Raw genomic sequence first — 21702 nt, 5'->3', positions numbered from 1 at the left:
ATTAAGACTCGGACCCTCAACCGACCGAGCCACCCAGGCGCCCCCAAATGCATCTGTTTTGGGATATAGCCAGCTAGAAGCTTTTTGACTTCCTCAGACTCTTAGGTTAATTATAGAAGTGATGATTTTTAGTTAAAGACTACAAGAATTGGTTAAGGCCAGTACACCAAGTTGTTTTTGAAGAGTGTTACAAAGAAACAGCAATGATTCTGTTCAAATCAGGACCTAGGTGAAAAAAACTAGAAACAAACTACTTGTCACAGATAATTTGTACATTTAAAATTCTCTGGTAACCCATTCTGAATTTGTGCGTTAAATCAAACTTTTAATTTGCATCTGAGTGATCATTGTGTTTATGTGTGGATAAACACAACACTTCGTCTTCCTGTGCACAGAACGGAAGCAGAGCATTCTTACATGTAGGTGACACACTTTTGTTCACAACTGAAGACTTAATAGGCCCCTGTCCCTCCTGTCATTTCTGCTGGAAAGAAGGGTGGTGGGTCAGTGCCCCCAAACCCAAAGGCCTTTCTTGGCTGACAGTCACCATGATAAGTCACCATGTAGATACTGACTCATTGGTTGCTTTGGCATAAGTTTAATGATCAGCTCATTGTGAAAGATCAGAGTACATTTTAGCAGTTCGTGTGACTGAATGAAACAGACAAGAGGACCAGCCCCTTGGGGCTCCTGTTCTACTGGGGGAAATAATAAACAGAGGTAAAATCGGTGTGGCTGTGTGGGCTGGTGAGTGCTGTGGAGAACAGTGAAAGCCACCAGGAGGCTTCAGAAGTCAGAGTGGCGTTCGTGTTATTTTATCACGTGTTGATGGAAGTTATTTTTCATATTTCTGTTTTTTGTAGAGCAAGGTGGGGTTATAAGTCACTGCATTTATAAGTCTGTTTGACCTTGACATTTTCCTTCCCGAGGCCCCTCCACCCGTGAAGTGGTCAGGGGCCAGTCGGTGCCTCCAGACAGTTTGTTTCTAAGTCCAGAGGGACTAGGAGGCACGTGAATGGGTCGGGTCCTTCATGGAACCAGGCGCTCCTGCCCTCTTCTCTGCCCTGGGCGTCTTGTCCCAGAATTGGCTGTCTTCCTCCCTGTGAGAAACGTGTTGACGCCAGTGTCCCCTCCTGTTCTCCTTGGCGTTGGCAGAGCCACCAGCCTCTCCGTGACAGTGCGTGAATGAGTACAGGCCGGGGACCTGTGGAATCCCCGACTCACGGCTCGAGATGAGCAGCAGGTGTGTGAACACGTGTGGCCCTTCAGCGCTCCGGTCTCTGCTAGATTGACTTGGAGGCAGGAGGCCCCCGAGGCCGGGGAGGAAGGGGCAGCCACCGAGGTCCTCCGTGGTCGTTTCATCTCCCGTCTGCCTCATGGGGGAGCCCGAGTACCAAACCGGAGCATTCTTCACTTATTAAATGTTTTCACCCATGTTCCTTGAAATGTTCGTAGCTTTGCTTTCTGCATTTTTAGTAGATGTGGACATGAGGGTGATTTCCCTTCCTCGGTTTGCTGTTGGAGAAAGGAGAGCCTGGTCATGACGCATGTGTCCCTGAAGCCCTGTCTCTGTGGGGAGGTGTGCCCCATGGGCCCAGTGGGCTTCCAGCAGGCTTGAAACCTGCCTGTTTGTAGGAAATATCGGCAGCCGATTCAGACTTTGAAAACCAGCAAAGCTGTGGACAAAGTCAGAGGCATCTGTGGATTTGATTCACCATCCGGGCTTTTAGTTCCTGACCCTGGCTCTTTCCATCTCGCCGGCCGTCAGCTGCAGACACTCTGGATCTTCAGTTCTTGATCTGTTCTGCAGAATTGTACTCTTTGGCCAAGAACTTCCCTTCTATGCATGTGCTCCTCCTCTTTTCCTCTTTCGTGTTTCCAGCTTTGATGGAGTCCCTGTGCCTCTTGTTAACACATCTGTGTCAGCATTGCGTTTATACTTTTTGGACGTGGTGGAACCATGTTAGAAAATGCCCTTAAAAGTTAGAAAATGCCCTAAAAGTCAAAAAATGTAGAGGCGCCTGGGTGGCTCAGTCGGTTAAGCATTTGCCTTCCACTTAGGTCATGATCTCATGGTTCATGAGTTTGAGCCCCTATATCAAGCTCTCTGTCAGTTCAGAGCCTAGAGCCTGCTTTGGATCCTGTCTCCTTGTCTCTGCTTCTCCCCCCACATGTGCACGCTCACTCTCTCAGTAATAAACATTTAAAAGAAGTTAAAAATATGTAGGCACGTCACTGACTCCTAAGCACCCATGGGTTCCTCATGCTCAGAATCTGTGTTTATGCTCTGCTATGACACTTGATCTTTGAAAATTTGACAGTGGATAAGTGTCTGATAAAGCATGAGACAGCAGAGATAGCAGTATCTTGAGCGTGGACATGAGACCCCTGCGTGGTTACATGGACCTTTGTTCTTTCCGTAGACGGGAGCACTGCTCAGCGCTTTTGTCCAGCTCTGTCACATTTCCACAACACTGGCAGAAAAGACGTGGGTCCAGCTTTTTCCCAGATTGTGGAAAATTCTGTCCGACAGACAGCAGCACGTGAGTCTGTCTTACATCCTGTTTTGGAAGATGTGGTTTTCGGTGTTGATAAATCTCGGTGAAAGAAAACAATCTTGGCTCAGTTTCAAAGGATGAGGCAACCACGCCTCATTCACTAATGGTGAATCCTCCCCAAATGTTGTCAGATGCTGTGTAAGAGAGCGAAGACCTCAGTTCACGTGTGCTTCGCTTGTAGGCTCTGGCTGGTGAGATCAGCCCGTTCCTGTGCAGCGGCAGCCACCAGGTGCAGCGGGATTGTCAGCCCAGCGCGCTGAACTGCTTCGTCGAGGCCATGTCCCAGTGTGTCCCCCCAATTCCCATCAGGCCCTGCGTTCTGAAGTATTTGGGGAAGACACACAACCTCTGGTTCCGGTCCACGTTAATGCTGGAGCACCAGGCTTTTGAGAAAGGTCTGAGTCTGCAGATTAAGCCGAAGCAAACCACGGAATTTTATGAGCAGGAGAGCATAACTCCACCCCAGCAGGTGAGGCCCACCTTGTCTTCTGGGTCACGTCTTCCTGGCTTGGGGCCTCACGGTTTCAGTAAGCCTCTCCCGAGCGATTTTAAGTTACAGCCCAGTGACGTTGCTTTATTGGGAGGAAGAGGAAAGGTTTTTATCAGGAGCACTCAAGAAACCATGCTCTGTTTTCAGGAGATCCTGGACTCCCTGGCTGAACTGTACTCTCTGTTACAAGAGGAAGATATGTGGGCTGGTTTGTGGCAGAAGCGTTGCAAGTATTCAGAGACGGCGACTGCCATTGCTTACGAGCAGCACGGATTCTTTGAGCAGGTAGCCACCACCCAGTGTCCAATGAGCCGGCCGAGCCGGATGGAGGAGGAGAGGTGGTTTCTAACATTGTCAAGTCAGAGTTCACGTTAAATAAGTTCACGTGTTTATTTGAAACACCCTGCGTAGAAAGGCCTTCTGATTGAAATCTCAGTTGAAGAGAAACACACATACATGACACAAACATTTTTGAAACTCAGTCCACGATCCTTTACTGTTAGTTGCTAACGTGGATGCTTTTTATCTGCAGTCAGTGGTCCTGTTGGAAGTGGCAGGTAGATTACATTCAGTGTTGAAATCTTAATCCTCGTGTTTGTCCTTTGTATGTAGCCTGGGCCGCTGTCCCAGGATATGGCTCTCGGCCTTGTGTAGGACACTGAGCCGCAGAAACTCCAGAACAGGCACGAGCTTTGGGCTCTGCTGTCCTCACTGAGGGACAGAGAGATTCATCCTGGGGCTCGGCGGTCTCTACACTGTCTGTTGTGACGGGCGAGGGGGCGGGAGGTACGGGGGCCATCCCTGTTCCCTGTGCATGTGGAGCCTCTCGGGTGGCAATGATCTTAGAGAAGAGCTTAGGGCACCCCCAGGCCTGAGATCCAGGTTGTCCTAAATAATTGAGAGCGTGATTAACTTCTCCAGGCACAAGAATCTTACGAGAAGGCAATGGACAAAGCCAAGAAGGAGCATGAGAGGAGTAACGCGTCCCCTGCTATCTTCCCAGAGTACCAGCTTTGGGAGGACCACTGGATTCGGTACGCCAGCGTGCTTGATGCATTCAGGAGTCCGTGAAGAGATCCAGTAAAAAAAGTCTCTGAAATTTCCTCATGTGTGTTTTTAAAAGGGGACTTCGCTACTTTCGCTATGGCCTTATTATGAAGAAAGGAACAACTTCTTCCAGTTCTCCGAGCTCTCCACTGTGTTGTGGCGGGCAGCCCTTGGTGTTCTGGGGGAGCTGTTATTTCAGAGAGCGGGTGGCTCACTGCCATGGGCACCTTGGGGGAAAAATTTGCTCTGGGGGGAAAATTTCTGTTTTCTTCTGTGGAATGGCAACAAACGACTTAATGTCTCCTGCCCTGTCTCAGTCTGCGAGTGTGTTGGTACCTGACCTTGTGCTCTTGAATCCCTGGTCTTCTAGGTGCTCGAAGGAGTTGAACCAATGGGAAGCCTTGACGGAGTATGGCCAGTCCAAAGGGCACATAAACCCTTACCTCGTCCTCGAGTGTGCTTGGCGGGTGTCCAACTGGACCGCCATGAAGGAGGCACTGGTGCAGGTGAGGCCACTTTCCTGCTGCCTGAGAACTCGCTGGGCCCAGATTATGTTCTCCACAGCCGCATGGGTCCCTTCCACAAAGCCCTAAGTCTCTAGAGTGTTCTCCTCACTTAGAACAAACTGGGCATTTTGGCAGATGAAAAATAGCACTTGGGAAGCAGGCATTATTTTTGGTCGTCTCTAAGCCCTTTCCTGGATCGGTTCCATCTAGGCGTTAGATTAAGTAGTAGTCCGTCGAGGCGGACTTGGTGCAGAAGCACGGCTGGAAGTGCAGGCGCAAGGGCACATCCCGGGCCGGGCCTGGCGGTAAGGTCTGCTGAGTGATGTGGTGTTACAAAGTGTGTTCTGTGTCGCACGAGTGAAAGCAGCGTAGTGTAACGGAACTTGAGTCATTAACTTGGTTGAGCCCCACTTCTTTTTTTAAGTTTATTTTGAGAGACAGTGGGTACACAAGTGCAGGGAAGGGGCAGAGAGAGAGGGGGAGAGAGAATCGCAAGCAGACTCCATGCTGTCAGTGCAGAGCCTGACACAGGGCTGGATCCTGGGAACTGTGAGGTCATGACCTGAGAGTCGGATGCTTAACCAGCTGAGCCACCCAGGTGCGCCCTGAGCTCCACGTTTTTTAAGGTGAAGTTCCATCCAGCAGAACTGAGTACCCAGCGGGAAGGTGGGCACAGAGGTGCAGCTCCCTCTGTCTCCACTGGGGGAGATCAGGCCCCGAAAGCTGCAGTATTGCACGGTACGACTCTGTGTCATCTGGACCCCACGTTAGGCAGTCCTCGGATGCAGCTGTTCTTTTTGCTCCTCATTTGTCATCTGGGCCCTTCCTCCTGTTCCCCTTCGGCCTCCTTCCCTGCTCCTCCTCGGCTCTCCACCTTTTCCCTGTGACGTTCATGCTTGGGGTTGAGCTGAAGGAAGTGCTACCGTCCTGTCCTCACCTGCCCTTCTACCCAGTAGGGTTTAGTTACATCCACACCACTGATTTTCCTCTTCTCTTGTCATTTGGAGATGGCAAGAGCACGTGGGATTATGGGGCTGCTTTCTCGCAAATGAGGAGTCCAGAATTTTAACCTGTATTGTGGTTACTGTGGTTCCTGATGTTAGTCTTTAACAAACATGTAGAAGGTCATGGAACTGAGATGGTCACAGACTGTGTGAACAGGGCTTGACTTTGGGGTTGGGATCTGGAAATTGCTCATCTGATGCAGGGAGTTTGTTACTCCCAGAGATGACCAGTCTCGTGTTATGGGTAAAATACAGGTTTTTTTTTTTTTTCTGACAAAATGTATTTACGTTCTACTGAGTAAATATTTATAGCTCGATCTGATGTTTCCTTTTTACTCCCTTCCCAGGGTTTCGCTTAGCCAAATACACACAGCATCGTGCTATCCATAATCTGATCAGTGAATTTCTTCTTTCAGAAGCACTTGATAATTTTCCAAAGACTTGTAAGGCACATGCTGATTAGGAAAAAGCTCAACGTATGTGAATAAACATTCTTAGGAGTCTGCAATAAATTCAAGTAGTCTTCATAGTCCAAAATTATTTACTCATTTACTAATACTTAAAGGAAAAAAATCAAATGACTTCTGTTTTCGTTCCTGTGCATTGTGATTCCAGGGCTGCTTGCAGAAGTACCATTATTTCTTGGTTTGGGTTAATAAACGGCATAGGAAACAGAAGAGATGCCTGTGTTCTTGGTTTACGGAGGATAGGTGTGGTGATTGACAAAAGCCCATCTTCTTGAATAGTGTTTAAGTCCAGAAAATGTGAGGTCGGTGAGATTTTAGAGGATTGTATTAGAAGCACATGTTTTGACAAGTCTGTCTTCCTGAATTTCTTCCATCATTGGGTTATTGAGATCGAGAGAGGCTGTGAACGTGAACATGCTTGAAGAAGTGAGGTGTCAGAAAAAACAAGCCAGAGAGTTCTATGAATGCAGGATGGCGCTGTCTTCACCATCCTCATCATACTTGCGTGATTTAGGTGGTATTAGGGCACTAAAATGTGTATCGGGTTTATTTGCTAACGATGCTTCAGAATGAATGTTATGTTGGTCTCACATCGAATCCTATAAAATACCTTCAACGGAGAGATGCTTTCTTCTTAACACACAGAGATTATTTTGAAAAGACCTTAATTTTTTTATCATTTGTTTTTAAATGCTCTGTAAGAGACTGATCAAATGAGACAAGTTGTAATGCTTTCTTCAGCAGGTGGTTGGCAAATAGAGCTTTCGAGGGCAGAAAGGGGGAGCATGTGGAGCCTTTACGTGGCTCTGGGCCATGTGTGTGGGGGGGGGGGGGGGCCGGGTCAGAGCCAACGAGAGGAAATGTGACCGCTCTGGGCTCAGTCTGCTTCATAATAGAACTGATAACTAAGATAGAAGAAATCTAGGGGAAATTAAGTGACAGTGAAATTTATGAGTGTTTTCTCATATTCCTAACCTAAACCATCGACTTTTGCTTCCTTCTATAACATGGAACAAGTTAGATTAGTTTCTCAGGCTAACAGTTATGAACTGGAAACAATTCAAAATTATATCAATCCGAGTGGAGTTGAACGTATATTTAATACTTTGGAAATTCTCTGGCTGACTTTGTAGCCGAGCGGTGGTCGTTAATCTTTTCTATCACAACAGCGATCAGTTTCCCTCTTTTTTGGAATCACTAATGACCTTAAAGTGAGGACCCTGTAGAGACTTGGGTGCTCACTGGTTTTGGGAAAAGGAGAGTATCTAGGAAATGTAACCTACATGCCTGACTTCTGAAAAGAAAAGAAGCATCTATTCATGGCTTAATGTCTGTTTATCTCCTTGTAAAATTGGCTCCCAAACAATCGGCCTACCATGTTGACCCTTCACACTGAAAGGAAGTTTGCCCATTGCATCCACGCACTGTGTTTTCACCACCAGGTGGAAGTAAGTTGCCCCAAAGAGATGGCTTGGAAGGTCAACATGTACCGCGGGTACCTGGCTATCTGCCACCCCGAGGAGCAGCAGCTCAGCTTCATCGAGCGCCTGGTGGAGATGGCCAGCAGCTTGGCCATCCGCGAGTGGCGGCGGCTGCCGCACGTGGTGTCGCACGTGCACACGCCTCTTCTCCAGGTGGGTACGCGCGTGTCCTCGGGCGGTCTCGGGGGCCGTCACAGCAGGCCACCCCCTGGCCAGGCTTAGGTCCGTAAACTGACCTGGATGACTGAGAGGAAGATCCTCTCACCTGTCCTGTCCTCTCTCATTCAAGCTGGTCCTCAGCGAAAGGAAGGCCAGAGTCTCAATCCTGAGGGATGAAATGTGGCTTCTCTTTTGGGAGCTTCTGTGGCCTGTAAATGACAGATGACATCCCACGAGTGACTTTGAGGATTCTTAATTTTGCTCTAGGCATTTTCTTTCACGTCCCCTGTGCCACCATCAATGTGTGATGCCACTGCACAGCCTAAAAAGTCCTGCGTCCTCAGAGACCCTTAAGATTGCCGGTCTAGCCTGTGCCTTAGCCTCTTCCTCTGTGGGTCATCTCCCTGTTGCTGACAGTGTGTTCCAGCCACACAGACCACCTGTTCAGCTGCTCAGCTCTGACGCAGTCTCTCCCCACAGCCCCTCACATGTGCTGCTTCTCTCCATAGAACCCCCTTCTTCCCACCCCTCTGGCTGCCCTTGAGGCTCTGTATAAGCAGGAAGTGACAGCTAAGGCAGAACTGAAAATCGCCTGGTTGAGTGTCAAATGCATGCCAGGGCAGGCACACGGCCCCTCAGCAAAGGCCGAGAGACTTAACTGGTTTTGGTCTTTGGGGAAATCTCTGGTTAGCTAGCTGACCACAGAGCTAACTGAGCAGAGACTTAAGTGGGTGCATTTTACAAATAATATAGAAATAGTGTACCAACGTACTTACCATAGTAGGGATTCCAGAAGGAATGAAGCCAGAAAAGGGGCTGATGGGGCATTTGAAGAAATAAGGGCTGAAAACTGCCCAAATTTGATAAGGAACCCAATTTCATTTACAAAGGAGATGTACAGATGATCCTACAAGCAAGGGAACAGCTGCTCAGCATCAGTCATTAGGAAAACACAAATCAAAACCATGGCAAGATACTATTTCATACCTACTAGGATAAAAAAGACAGTAACATGTTGGTGAGGATGTGGAGGAATTAGAACCCACATTATACTGCTGGTGGGATTATAAAATAGCCTGGAAACAGTCTGCCGGTTCTTCAGAATATGAAGTGTAGAATGACCATATGACAGCTGTTTCAATCCTAGAGAAATTAAAACACAACCACACAAATACTTGTACGCCGATGTTCCCAGCAGCATAGTGTACATTAAGTAGCCAAAATGTGGAAACTAGCCACGTGACCCTCCACTGACGAGTAGATAAAAAGTGGCGTGTCTGGGCAGTATGAAGGAGTGGAGTCCTGGTACAGGTGGGTGAGCCTTAGAAATACCCTGAGTGAAGAAGCCAGGCACAGAAGGCCATATGCCGTCTAACTCCACTTACGAGAAGTGCCCAGGATAAGGCACTCCACGGAGACAGAGCAGGCCAGCGATTGTCACCTTCGTGGGGAGGAAGGATGCAGCGAGGCCGCTGAACGGGTCCAGGGCCGCTGTGGGGAGTGATGAGAATGTTCCATACTTAGGTGCTGTTGATGATTCTGCAGTGTTGAGAATATATTAAAAACTACTGAACTGAAAACTTGAGTGATTTCAGTGATATTTTAATTGTATGTCTGTAAAGCTGTTGTAAAAGAAATAACCCACTCTTGGGTTTCTGGTGAGGTTTTGGTGAGAGGGAGGTTTCAGGACACTGAAGGCAATGCCCTGAACTTGAGGTGCGGATAGAGAGCAGAGATTCATGCGGGCAGTGTCTACCACTAAGCTCAGTCAACGAGCTAGCAGGTGCCAAGCCTAGTGCCATGTTGGCGAGGATGTAACACTTTTGAAACAAAAATTCTGCCCCAGAGGAGCATCCAGCTGGAGAGAGGGCAGCCATAAGAAGCAAAACTTAAAACAAGAATTCAGTGCCGTGTGGTAGGACAGGGAGTAAACACAGGATTTAGAGAAGGGAGAAATCCCTGTGGGAGGGAGTAGAACCTTCCAGGTAGGATTTGGATAGGATCGGGATTGTGCCAGGGCATTTCCATCAGTTTGGAGCCAGCAACTCATCAGAGTGTAAAGGGCAATGAATTGGACAGACCCACGAGAGACATGACTGAAGATGTATGTGCCAGCCCAAAGGGATCACCTGTGAATCCTGTTTTCAGATGCATGGTGTGGCTCTGGGTTTAAGTTGCTGGAAGGAGGGCCTGAGGGCAGGGGGCCAGGCTGCTGTGGTCCGAGCTTGGTAGGAGAGCCACACTTCGTTGGTGGCAGAGGGAATGGGAAAGAACTAGTGTGGGGGGACTGCCGTTAGCAAGGTGTGCTGCCCACACCACTGTCGTCCCTCTCCTATCGCAGTAGCCGCAGAGCTGAGCTTTTAAAAGTGGGGGGAGCACAAGAGCACACTTTGGGGTGAAGAGTAAGTGAAGCGTGGCCTTGAGGTGTCTATACGAGCTGGAGAGCTTCCTCGGTGAGTCGTGACAGCCTGACAGTCGTTGGATTGCTGAAGGGCTCTGATTTATGTTCCTCATGTGCCCTTCAATGCTTACCGTGGAATCCCTTCTGCCGGTCCCATTCAGGCAGCCCAGCAAATCATTGAGCTTCAGGAAGCTGCACAAATAAACGCAGGCTTGCAGCCGACCAACCTGGGCCGGAACAATAGCCTACATGACATGAAGACGGTGGTGAAGACTTGGAGGAACCGGCTGCCCATCGTGTCTGATGACTTGTCCCACTGGAGCAGCGTGTTCATGTGGAGGCAGCATCATTACCAGGGTAAACCTACCTGGTCCGGCATGCATTCATCATGTAATTTTCCAGACACCCCACTGTTCTGGTTTCATGTCTTGGTTTTGTCGTGTTTTTTTTTCTTTTACCAGGTTTTCTATTTTCTGGCAGGTTGGGTAGGTGGTGGTTGGTATGGCAAGGGTAGAAGTGAAGGCAGTGAAAGGTGGGGAGATTTCCCCACCCTGTTAACACTTTGCTGGCACAGGAGCTGCTGGGGTGCAGGCCGGGGGATCGGAGCTCCGGGGTGTGGCGCTCGTTGTGAAGGTCCCCGAGGAAGAGCCACTTGAAGGTGGCCGTGTGGAGGCTTCTCCAGTCTTCCTGGGCCTTTTGGCTCATCCCCTCACCCCGCCAGACTTCTGTTTAGAGCCACCTTTGCCATTTAGTTAGCCACGATGGTAAATGCTCAGCTCACCAGTCAGCGCTTTTTACACCTTACTCTTGCGTAAAATACTTTCTTTGTGTAAAATGCAAGGAAAGGTAACGGGTTTATCGCAGAGCTTCCCGTTTTCATAAGCCATGTGTGTGTGTTTTTCATTTTTTATTTAAGCCTTATCGTGGAACACTTTGAGAAATGTTGCGCGGGGACTGATAGCTCTTTTCTTTGCTCTCTAGCGATTGTAACTGCATATGAAAACAGTTCTCAGCACGATCCAAGTTCAAACAATGCCATGCTCGGGGTGCATGCGTCTGCTTCTGCGATCATCCAGTATGGGAAGATTGCCCGAAAACAAGGACTGGTCAATGTAGCTCTGGACATACTAAGTCGTATTCACACTATTCCAACTGTGCCTATTGTGGATTGCTTCCAGAAGATTCGACAGCAAGTCAAATGCTACCTCCAGCTGGCAGGAGTCATGGGGAAGAACGAGTGTATGCAGGTACAGTGACAGCGGAAGCCCCTTTGCTGAGGTGGTCCGGCGAAGAGCGAGTGCCCACGTGCGAACTCCTGGTGCAGATTGTAGGGAAAGCGAGCCAGAACTTTCTGAAAGCACAGCGTCGTTAGTGGGAGACTGTCCTTTCAAAAACCGAAAGGGAAAGGAAAGCACTGGAGCGTTTGAAGTACATTTTATGGTCTCAGCTCTATACTACGCTTGGTTAAGGTTATGTAAGGAAAGAAAATGAAAAACTGATTATGGGGGTATAAGGGAGATTTTGACAACGATCAGAGGAACGTTAATAAAAACGAAGAGACGAACTAGACGCGTAAAGTTATAGAAAAAAACAGTATCCTTTAAGGTGTCCAGCACTGAATCTGGCATTTAGCAATTCACTTAGGAGCTGTCTGTCTGTCCATCTAGAGCTGTTTGTGGTGGGCGAGGTCTGCTGTCAACTTCACGTACACTTGTCGATGACCTTTAGGGCTTACCGCCTAGCTAAATATTTTGATGAAATTTCAGTAACTCTTTTCCTACTTGTTTTGTTTGTTTGTTTTTAAACAGGGCCTTGAAGTTATTGAATCTACAAACCTAAAATACTTCACAAAAGAGATGACTGCTGAGTTTTACGCCCTGAAGGGAATGTTCTTGGCTCAGATCAACAAGTATGTATGTTACGTAGAAGGAGAGTAAGAGGAAAATTCGTCAGATTATGTAGATAGTTTTTTATAACTTTAAGTGCCTGTGAAGCTCAAAGTCTGTATGGTTCGGTGACAGTTGTCAGGTGTGATGTTTCAGGTGTCCTATCTCTGTGAAGATCGTAAGTTGCAGCAGATTGGTAAGCCAGTTTGATGTATAGAACTTAGAGGCGTTTTTTTTTTAAAAATGAGTTGCTTGAACACAAAAATGCTGATGGCATGGATTCATTTCCCCATTTTCGCAGCATGACATTTTGGACCAGAGGTGATTTCATTCCTTTTATGGAGACATTTCCTGTTTTAGAGCAGGGGACCAGTCGGTAGTAACATGCAGGCCAAACCCAGCCAGGATCTGGTTTTTATAAGTGATGTGCTGGGACACACCGATCCCCACTGACACTGCCTGTGTGGCCACTTTCACACTACAGCCACAGTTGTGACAAATTGTTGGGCCCACGAAGCCTAAACCTGCTTATCATCTGGTGCATTACAGAAAAAGGTCACAGAATCCTGTTTTGCAGAAATGCACATCAGATGAAGTTTTATAAGAAGTGTACAAATGAGATATACTGACAAGATGCTGCTCGATGCCATATGTAGAGTTTGAAGCGCTCTCAAACTCTCACGTTTTCAACAATAGGGGTTACTTCTTTAGCTTATTTTAAATAAGGAAGTGATTTTGTCAAAGTAAAAGTTTTTTTTTGGTTTTTTTTTGTTGTTGTTTTTAGTGTTTTAAATTCATATGACATAAAATAACCCATTTGAAAGCATACGGTTCAGTGGGTTTTAGTACATTCACAGAGTTGTACACATCACCACCTGCTATTTCTAAAACCTTTCCATCATCCCCAAAAGAAACCACATACCTGTTAGCAGTCACTCCCTATTTTCTCCTTCCTTTGTCCCCTGACAGCTGCTAATCTTTTCCTATCTCTATGACGTGCCCATTCTCAACATTTCGTATAAACGGAACCATACAGTCTGTGGCCTTTTGTGCCCAGCTTCTCACACAGCATCATGGTTTTAAGGGTTGTCTGTGCTGTAGCCGATGCAAGTGCTTTGCTCCACTTTGTGTGTAAAGAACGCTCCACTGTGTGTCTATACATTTTATTTATCTGCTCAACAGTTAATGGGCATTTGGATGGTTTCTGCTCGTGGCTGCTGTGAGTCATGTTGCTGTGAACGTTCACGTACAAGGTTTTGTGTGAGCATGTGCTTTCACTGGTCTTGGGGACACATACTTCAGAGTGAAATCACTGGGTCACGTGGCACTTATCTTTTTGAGAATCTGCCAAATGGTTTTACACAGTGGCTGCTCCATTTTACATTCCCACCAGCAGTCTCTATGCTTTCCAGTTTCTCCGCATCTTTGCCAACACTCATTACTTCCCACTTTGCTGATCACGGCCATGCTGGTGCCTCGCTGCAGTGTTGACCGTCCTTTTCCTGGTGGTGGGTGGTGTTGAGCATCTATCCTTCTCCCCGGAGACGTGTGTTCGGTTATTTTGCCCATTTCTTAGTTGGATTATCTGACTTTTTACCTTCGAGCTCCAGTTCTTACACGTGTGGACGAAGGTCTCTCTGTCGGGTGTGTCACTGCAACGCCTCATGTTCTTGCCGGTGCCCCCAACGCACACAGCCTCTCGTTTCGAAGTCCAGTGCATCCGTTTTCTTAGGCTGCTCGTACTTCTGATGCCATAGCTAAGACCCCACCGCCGAACCCACGGTCACAAGATTTACTTCTGTGATTTCTTGAAAGAGTCTTACCAGGTTTAGCTCTCGCATTTAGGTCTTTAACCATTTTGAGTTAATTTTTATACGTGGCATGAGGTAGTGGTCCAGATACGTTCTTTGGCACTTGTACGTACTGTGTCCCAGCACCATTCCTTGAAAAGACTTACTTCCCCGTAGAATGACCTTGGCACCCTTTTTGAAAGTTAGTCGACCAGAGGAATCCAGGTTTGCTTCTGGACACTCGGTTCCATCCCCTGATGTACGTCTGTCCTTACACGGCTGCCACACCGTGTTGCTCACTGTTGCTTTGCAGTAAAGTTTGAAACAGGGAAGTGTTCTTCAGCTTGATTCTTGTTCGAGATTGTTGGCTGTTTGGAGTTGCTAACATTTTTCCACGTGAACGTTAGGTTATCCATTTCTGTAAAAGAGGCAGCCAGGATTGTAGAGCTTGAATCCGTAGGTTAACTTGGGGAATATTGTCATCATAATGATATTAAATCTTCCCATTCACGAACACAAGAGGTGTTTATCTTTGTTTCATTTAACAGTGTTTTATAGCTCTTAACGTCCAAGTCTTGCATTTTTGGTGTTAAATGATTCCTAAAAGATCTTAATGTTACTGTAAATCATTTTCTTAACTTTATTTCTAGATTCTCCATTGCTAAAGTATAGAGATACAACTGAATTTTGTATACTTCTCTTACATTTTCAACTTTGTGAAGTGTTTATTTACTCTGATCGTTTTGTGTGTGTGTGTGTGGATTCTTGGGGGTGTTCTTTACGTAAGATCGCGTCATCTGCAAATGGAGATAATTGTACATCTTCGTCTCCAATCTGGATGCCTTTGCTTTTTTCTTGCCTAATTGCTCTACCTGGGACTTTCAATACTGAGTTCAGGAGAAGTGGTGAAAGTTCTTGCCTTGTTCCTGATCATAGAGGAAGACCTTTCAGCCTTTCCTCACTGACTGTGATGTTACCGAGGGGCTTTTTGTGTGTGGCCTTTATTCTGTTAGGGTAGTTTCCTTCCATACCTAGTTCGTGGGCCGTGTTTATCATGAAAGGGTGTTGGATTTCATCAAATGCTTTTCCTGCACCAACTGATGGGCTCCATGTTTTTCCTCTTCATTCTGTTCATGTGATGCGTCACATGGGCTGACTTTTTGTTTGTTGATCACCACCTTGTGTTGCAATAAATCTCATTTGACCTTGATCATGGTGTATGATCCTTTTCATGCGGTTGGATTCGATCTGCGTTTAGATTCACAAGGGCCAGGAATATCTAGTTCTTTCGTGTCTTGTACGTTGTTGGAAGATGCAAAACCGTCTCTTATTTGCAGCTAGTGACATGGTGCAATCACTGTGGAAAATGGTTTGTCAGCTCCTCAAAAAATTAAATGCAGAATTATCCTATGACCTGGGAATTCCAGTCTTAGATGCATAGGCAAGAGAATAAGGAATGGTGCTCAAGCAGGCACTTGCTCACGAGTGTTCATAGCAGCTCTGTGCACAGAGCCGGCACAGACAAAACTTGGCAAAACAGCTCAAGTGAACGGGTAAGCAGTGCAGTGGACAGAAGTGAGACGTAAAAAGGAACAAGAGGCTGACGCTGCCTACAACATAGGTGAACCTCAGACGCTGTGCTGAGAGAAGCCAGATGCACAATCACATGATACATAATCCCGTTTATACGAACCATGCAGATAAGGTCAAGGCACAGAGCCAGAAAGCTGGCTGGCAGTCACCAGGGGCTGAAGGTTGGGGGAAACAGAGACCGACTGCTCCGTGGTGTGGGTTTCGTTTTGGGATGATGACAGTGTTTTGGAACCCAATTGAGTAGCAGTTGTATGACATTTTGAGTGTACTAAACGCCATTGAATTATCCATCTTAAAATGCTTGGTTTTATGTTACACAAAGCTCACCTAAAAATAATTATGCTCTGATTTGTGTCCTCTCAGATCTGAGGAAGCAAACAAAGCCTTTTCTGCAGCCGTACAAATGCACGACGTGCTGGTGAAAGCTTGGGCCATGTGGGGCGACTACCTGGAGAACATCTTCGTGAAGGAGCGGCAGCTGCACCTCGGGGTGTCCGCCATCACCTGTTACCTGCACGCCTGCCGGCATCAGAATGAGAGCAAATCGAGGAAATACTTAGCCAAGGTGAGAACGAAAGAACCGGTTTTCCCCGAAGGCCTCCAGTAGCCTTAAGGCTTCCACGAGGAATCGGCTGTTTCCTAATCCGTGCTGGGGTGGGGGGGGACTGTCTCACGCCTGCACCATCGGTCCCCATCACTCTTGACAGCATCTGTCATGGTTCCATTTGCGAACTAAGAAAACTTGAGTCCAGTGTTCTCTGTGGGGTCTCCCTCTGGAGACTGCCGGGGAGGCTGTCGGCGGGCGGGGTGGGGGGAGCGGTGCTTACCTGCCGGACACCCCATAGATGCTCACATCTCACCTGCAGGGAAGGTGCGCATGGTCACAGAGCTGCTCAGCTCTAGTCGCAGGGGGCGTGGGATCCTCTGACTTCCACAGACACTGCAGGGTGAGGTCACAGCTGCTAGAGTTCTTGTCCCATATCACCCCAGCACCGTGCCATGGACCATGCCGAGGGTGACTGCTTGACCCTGAGGCTGCTTCCTCAGCGTGGCTTCTCGTCTTTTTACTTACGTAATTCTTATCAATTTATTCAAGAAACAGAAACAAAACCCAGAATTAATCCTTGTAGAAAACGTAGGAGTAAGTTCTGCTTTTCTGTTTTGTCCGTTAAGGGTTTGGGTTTCTTAGGATTCCTTGATTTGACGTCAACATCTGGAATGAATGTCAGCACCTGGTATTTAAAAGTGACCCTAGAAACACAGACTAGCTATAGTGATGCAAAGAAGCAGCCTAAGTATCTGACTTCGGATTTGCCTACTTCTCAATATAATTGTTGGAGACAGTGGACACCAGGCTGCCGCGTGTGGCCCACCTGACGCCGGGGTGCTGTTCATCAGAGATTTTTGGCAAAAGGCCCTTTTGTTTTGGTGAGGTCATGAGTGTGAATTCGGAGGTCACTGGCCACTGGTCGCCGGCAGGTTGGGGCAGTTAATGATTGGCAGTAATGCTGAGTCTACATAAGGACCGTGTGCACACTTGGGGTTTTATCCGTCTGTGATTTATACGTGAAGTTTAGCAGCATTGGCCATTTCGTACGTACTTTTCACACATTGCCCATAAGGCTATTCTATGTGCTATGTTGGGGAAAAGGCACCGGATTAAGGGCCTCAGAATCTTTATTCACCTCTAGGATTTTTTCCTCCTGTCTTAGGTGCTGTGGCTTCTGAGTTTTGATGACGACAAAAATACTTTGGCAGATGCTGTCGACAAGTACTGCATCGGCGTGCCGCCCATCCAGTGGCTGGCCTGGATCCCCCAGCTGCTCACCTGCCTGGTTGGCTCCGAGGGAAAGCTGCTTTTGAACCTTATTAGCCAGGTGCGAATAACAAGGTCTCTTTGTTCACAAGAAAATTATGTCTTCATTTCACATTGTTTTTTCTGGAAAGAAGGTGCATGCTCAAAACACTGAAAATAAGTGAAAGATAGGAAGATGTACGCATTTAGACATCACTTGATCTGAAGCACAATTAGATGTGATCGCAGAATTAGGGGCACCTGGGTGGCCCAGTGTGTTAAGCATCCAACTTCACTTCAGGTCATGATCTCGCAGTTTGTGAGTTCGAGCCCCGTGTCGGGCTCTGAGCTCCGTGCTGACAGCTCAGGGCCTGGAGCCTTCTTTAGATTCTGTGTCTCCCCTCTCTCTCTGTCCCTCCCCTGCTCACTCGCTCACTCGCTCACTCTCAAAAAATAAAAGCCTTAAGAAAAAAAAAAAAGAAGCGATTGAAGAATAGGTCAAGGTTGCAGTGAAATAAGCCACTCGGTTGTTACATGTTAAAATGCTAACTTTTTTGCTTGCGTATGATGCCACATAAAGATGCAAATGAAACAAGCATTCTCTTAAAATGTACAGTTACTAGTGGTTACTCTGAAATACAGTGAAATGCGTATCTGATCGTAGCTGGTTTCCCATCATCGTGCTGGAACCCTTTGGAGCCTCCCTTCAAACTGAAGTCAGCATAATGGTAGCCTTGCCCCACCTTGTGCAGTTGTGCAGGGTGAAAGCTGTGTGCACTGGGGACGGGCTTTGGAGATGGGACACACTGGGGTCCTGTGGGCTTTCATGACCATTAGTTGAGATGATTTCAGATTGTCCCTCTTCTGTGAGAAGCCTGCTGGGTAGAGGAAGGACCCAGACAGTAGACGTTTGGAGACTGTTCTGTCTCATGTACAGTCCCCTTGACTGTGTTTCTTTCTGTAAAGTTAGCCCCGTGACTGACTTCATGAATGAAGTGGTTCCCAACTGAGCGTTTAGGAATATGACACTCGTCTGTCTTTACATGAGATGCATCATCCACGTTGTACCCAGAAATGGTTTTACTTTTTCCCTCGAGAGACTGCAGCTATGTTCCTGGATGCTGGCATTTTGCTTGACGTTTATCTGCTCGATTCAGTCCATTTGGTATTGTCCTCATTGAACGTCTAGAGCTAGATGTCATTGGTGTCTTCTGGGCACATTTTGAAGAGTGTGAGTAACATGATAGTAGCTATTCAGACCTTTTGAGGAAGCCATAAAGCCCCAGTTTGGTAAGACTGGTGTTTCTTATCTTAAATAGAAAATTTTCAGCATCCTCCTTGCTGATGTCACGTACAGTAAAGTTCTTCACTAATGAACCTAATAGAATCGGTTCCCAGTGAATTGCCTAACAGAAAGACTGACTGGTGTCATTTTGTGTTTCCCTGTTACTTACCCAAGTAGGATCCAGGGACCAGTGTGTTTTGCCCTCCTCAGATTTACCAAATCAAACGAAAGTGGTTTCTCTGTCATTAACCGTCCGTCCCTAGGCAGAACCAGTTGGGCACCACGTTGATCTCTCTCAGACCTTTCGAGGGAAACTAGGTATTTTACCTGCTGTTTAATCCGAACTCATGTATTAGCTCAGTGGTATAGTATTTTGCCTCCTTGGTCCAGATGCAGACCCCCACCCATTTATGAACGACAAGTTATTTTCCATACAGATTGTCCTCATCTAGAAGCACAGTGGTGAGCAGTGCTCTTTATGCTCCGTGTCTCTGAGCAGGTTGGACGCGTGTATCCCCAGGCGGTCTACTTTCCCATCCGGACCCTGTACCTGACCCTGAAAATAGAGCAGCGGGAACGCTACAAGAGCGGTATGTCTCGGGCGGGGCCAGCTGGCCAGACCGCGGAGGGCTCATTGCGCGGGGGCATTCCATGTGCCGACGGCTGTGGACACGCTCCCGCCCTCAGCCTGTCTGTCTCTAGCCAGTGAGAGGACACTTCGGGGCTGGGAGGCAAAACCTGATCACTGAGGGAAGTCGATGGTTTGCCGTTGCTGTGGTTTAATAGGGTTTGTTTACCTGAGTGATTTGGTCCATAAGTAGAAAAAAATATGTGAAATTTTTACCTCAAATTGTAAAGTTCAGTAATGCGTCCTGGTAAGCAATGTAAGTGTCACCTGCTGTACGTGTCCTTTGTAAGAAATATCTTCTGCTGTCAGAAGAATCCGCATAGAAATCAGTCTTGCCAGTTGTGAAAATTTACTCAAACCAGAAGGGTTTTAATCCGTATTGAACAGTACTCGTATGTGAATAACTTACTAATGGCTTCAGTTGCCCACTGCACATGGTACTGTGTGAGCAGTTGAAGCCCCTTCGCTTCAGGACGTTTTTAACAGCCGGTCGTTTATGCTGCAAGGGCAGAGACTATTTAAAAACGTGACCTGACCCACTGGGCACGTTTGCACCCCCGGCTGATGAGCTGGGTGAGCCAGGGACTGCACGCACGTCTCTGTGCTGGCCTCACGGCCACCACACCCAGGTGGATGTGTGGTTTGGTCGTTTGAAAATTAAGGTTTTTTTCTTCTGACTGAGCCGAAGCTAGAAAAACGGCCCTTGGGTTCTACGACGTATTTCTCACATGGCAGATGACTGTATTTTTAAAAATACCTTTTTAACGTACATGGTCTGGCTTTCCTCAATGAGGACATGGAGACTTGCCCATTAAGTACGTTCAGATTCCCTGAGCTGTCTGCAAGGAATGTGAAGAATTTTTTTCCAAACATTTAAAAAATGCTCAAGCTTTGAGCCAAGTTAAAAAGGAGAGGACCACGAACACTCATGCACCCTCACCTCACTTCACCGCTCAGCACACGGGCCCGTTCGCTTTCCGCCGACACATTGGAGGCCAGGCTGTAGGCAGTGGCGTTCTGCGGGCCTGAGTCCCTTGGTGCACCTCTCCGCGGAGCTGGGGCGGCTCCCACCCAGCCCCCGGGGAGCCGGCTGTCGTGATGTGCTAACACGCCGGCAGGAACAGCGTTGCTTTGGCCGATGGGTCCTCTAGAGCACCGAGCTCTCGCATCGGGCCAGTTTTGCGCTGACATTGGCGTTGTGTGTGTTGCTCTCAGATTCTGGACAGCAGCAGCCAAGTTCAGTGGGTAACCAGTCCCATTCTGCATCAGATCCAGGGCCCATAAGAGCAACAGCACCAATGTGGCGCTGCAGCCGAATCATGCACATGCAGCGAGAACTGCACCCAACACTTCTGTCTTCCCTGGAAGGCATCGTCGATCAGATGGTCTGGTTCAGAGAAAACTGGCACGAAGAGGTACGTGCAGAGAACCCGTCGTCCCGTGTGCTTTGGGCCGTGTTGCCTTCAGATTGGGTGCCTGCTCATTTATGTCTGTGTTGTCGAATCGAGCAGTAGAGTAAGCAGATAGTTCACGTTTGCGCACTAATGCAGCCCCAAATATTTGAAACAGGAAACTTGAGAAGGAGGTGAAATTGAGAAAGTTCTGCTGGCCTTGACGTGCTTATTACTGTGCTCAATTAAGTATCACTTAGCAGCAGTTCCCCGGGCCGCGGTGGTGGTGGCTGTGCGCTGGGTGCAGGTGTAGGTAGCAGAGGCGGAGTTGGTCCTCCAGTGAGCTTTTCCACAGCCAGGCCCTCTCCTTAGTGGTGTTAGCAGTGCAAGCTGATGACAGAGTGATGAGCCCTGTTATCTAGATGTTCATCTTGTTGGCCCAGAGGCCCCCTTGTTACTGTACCTATGTGTGTATCAGACACGCAGCAGTAACTTCAGAACTAGCTGCATAGAAAGGGTTTTCCGACAACAGAAGGGTATGTGTGTGACCCAAAAAGTGGAGTTTTGGTTTGGGTTTTTTTCTTTCTCTCTCTTTTTTTTTTAATGTTCAAGACACTTAGTCCCCATCATTAAAAACTCAGCTGACACCGTGGAGCGCACAGGCGTTCTGTCCCTTCTGTGCTGTCTGATTTTACACGTGCTGTGTGCCGGGAGGCGGTGGTGGGACCTGCCAAGCAGGTGCCGTGTGGTTGGTTAGCCGCTTGAATTGGGAGCTCTGTTTTGTGCATTGTCTTGGGTCTCTTTCCACTAGGTTCTCAGGCAGCTCCAGCAGGGCCTGGCGAAATGTTACTCTGTTGCATTTGAGAAAAGCGGAGCGGTGTCGGATGCCAAAATTACCCCCCACACTCTAAATTTTGTCAAGAAGTTGGTGAGCACGTTCGGAGTGGGCCTAGAGAACGTGTCCAACGTCTCGACCATGTTCTCCAGCGCGGCCTCTGAGTCCCTGGCCAGGCGGGCACAGGCCACCGCCCAGGACCCTGTCTTCCAGAAGCTAAAGGGCCAGTTCACAACCGGTGAGTCCCTTCCCTATACCTACAGAGTTCCACTTGGCTGTTCTTGGTCTGTCTTTAACATCTCAGCCAGCTAGTTCTTTGTTTTCGTGAGCACTCTACTGGGTGAGCTGGTTGCACTCTGTTTAGAATGTAGCCTCAGGTCACAAGG

General features: G+C 47.8%; 1 protein-coding gene across 1 annotated transcript in view; it reads left to right on the top strand.

Annotated features, from left to right (window-relative positions):
• Positions 1–21702, top strand: part of TRRAP (transformation/transcription domain associated protein) — a 113794-nt gene that overhangs the window by 75913 nt on the left and 16179 nt on the right. Inside the window, 14 exon segments of the mRNA XM_053894082.1 lie at positions 2424–2543; positions 2740–3027; positions 3196–3333; positions 3970–4082; positions 4466–4601; positions 7515–7706; positions 10275–10470; positions 11095–11360; positions 11922–12022; positions 15746–15947; positions 17095–17259; positions 18962–19052; positions 20306–20505; positions 21293–21554. Of these exon segments, the coding sequence (XP_053750057.1) occupies positions 2424–2543; positions 2740–3027; positions 3196–3333; positions 3970–4082; positions 4466–4601; positions 7515–7706; positions 10275–10470; positions 11095–11360; positions 11922–12022; positions 15746–15947; positions 17095–17259; positions 18962–19052; positions 20306–20505; positions 21293–21554 (2470 nt within the window).

Source organism: Panthera pardus, unplaced genomic scaffold, assembly GCF_024362965.1.
Source record: "Panthera pardus isolate Hobbes unplaced genomic scaffold, ASM2436296v1 HiC_scaffold_4, whole genome shotgun sequence".
Classification (NCBI taxonomy): Eukaryota; Metazoa; Chordata; class Mammalia; order Carnivora; family Felidae; genus Panthera; species Panthera pardus.
Note: the sequence above shows the minus strand (reverse complement) of the source record. Positions and strands in the feature narration are given on the sequence as shown.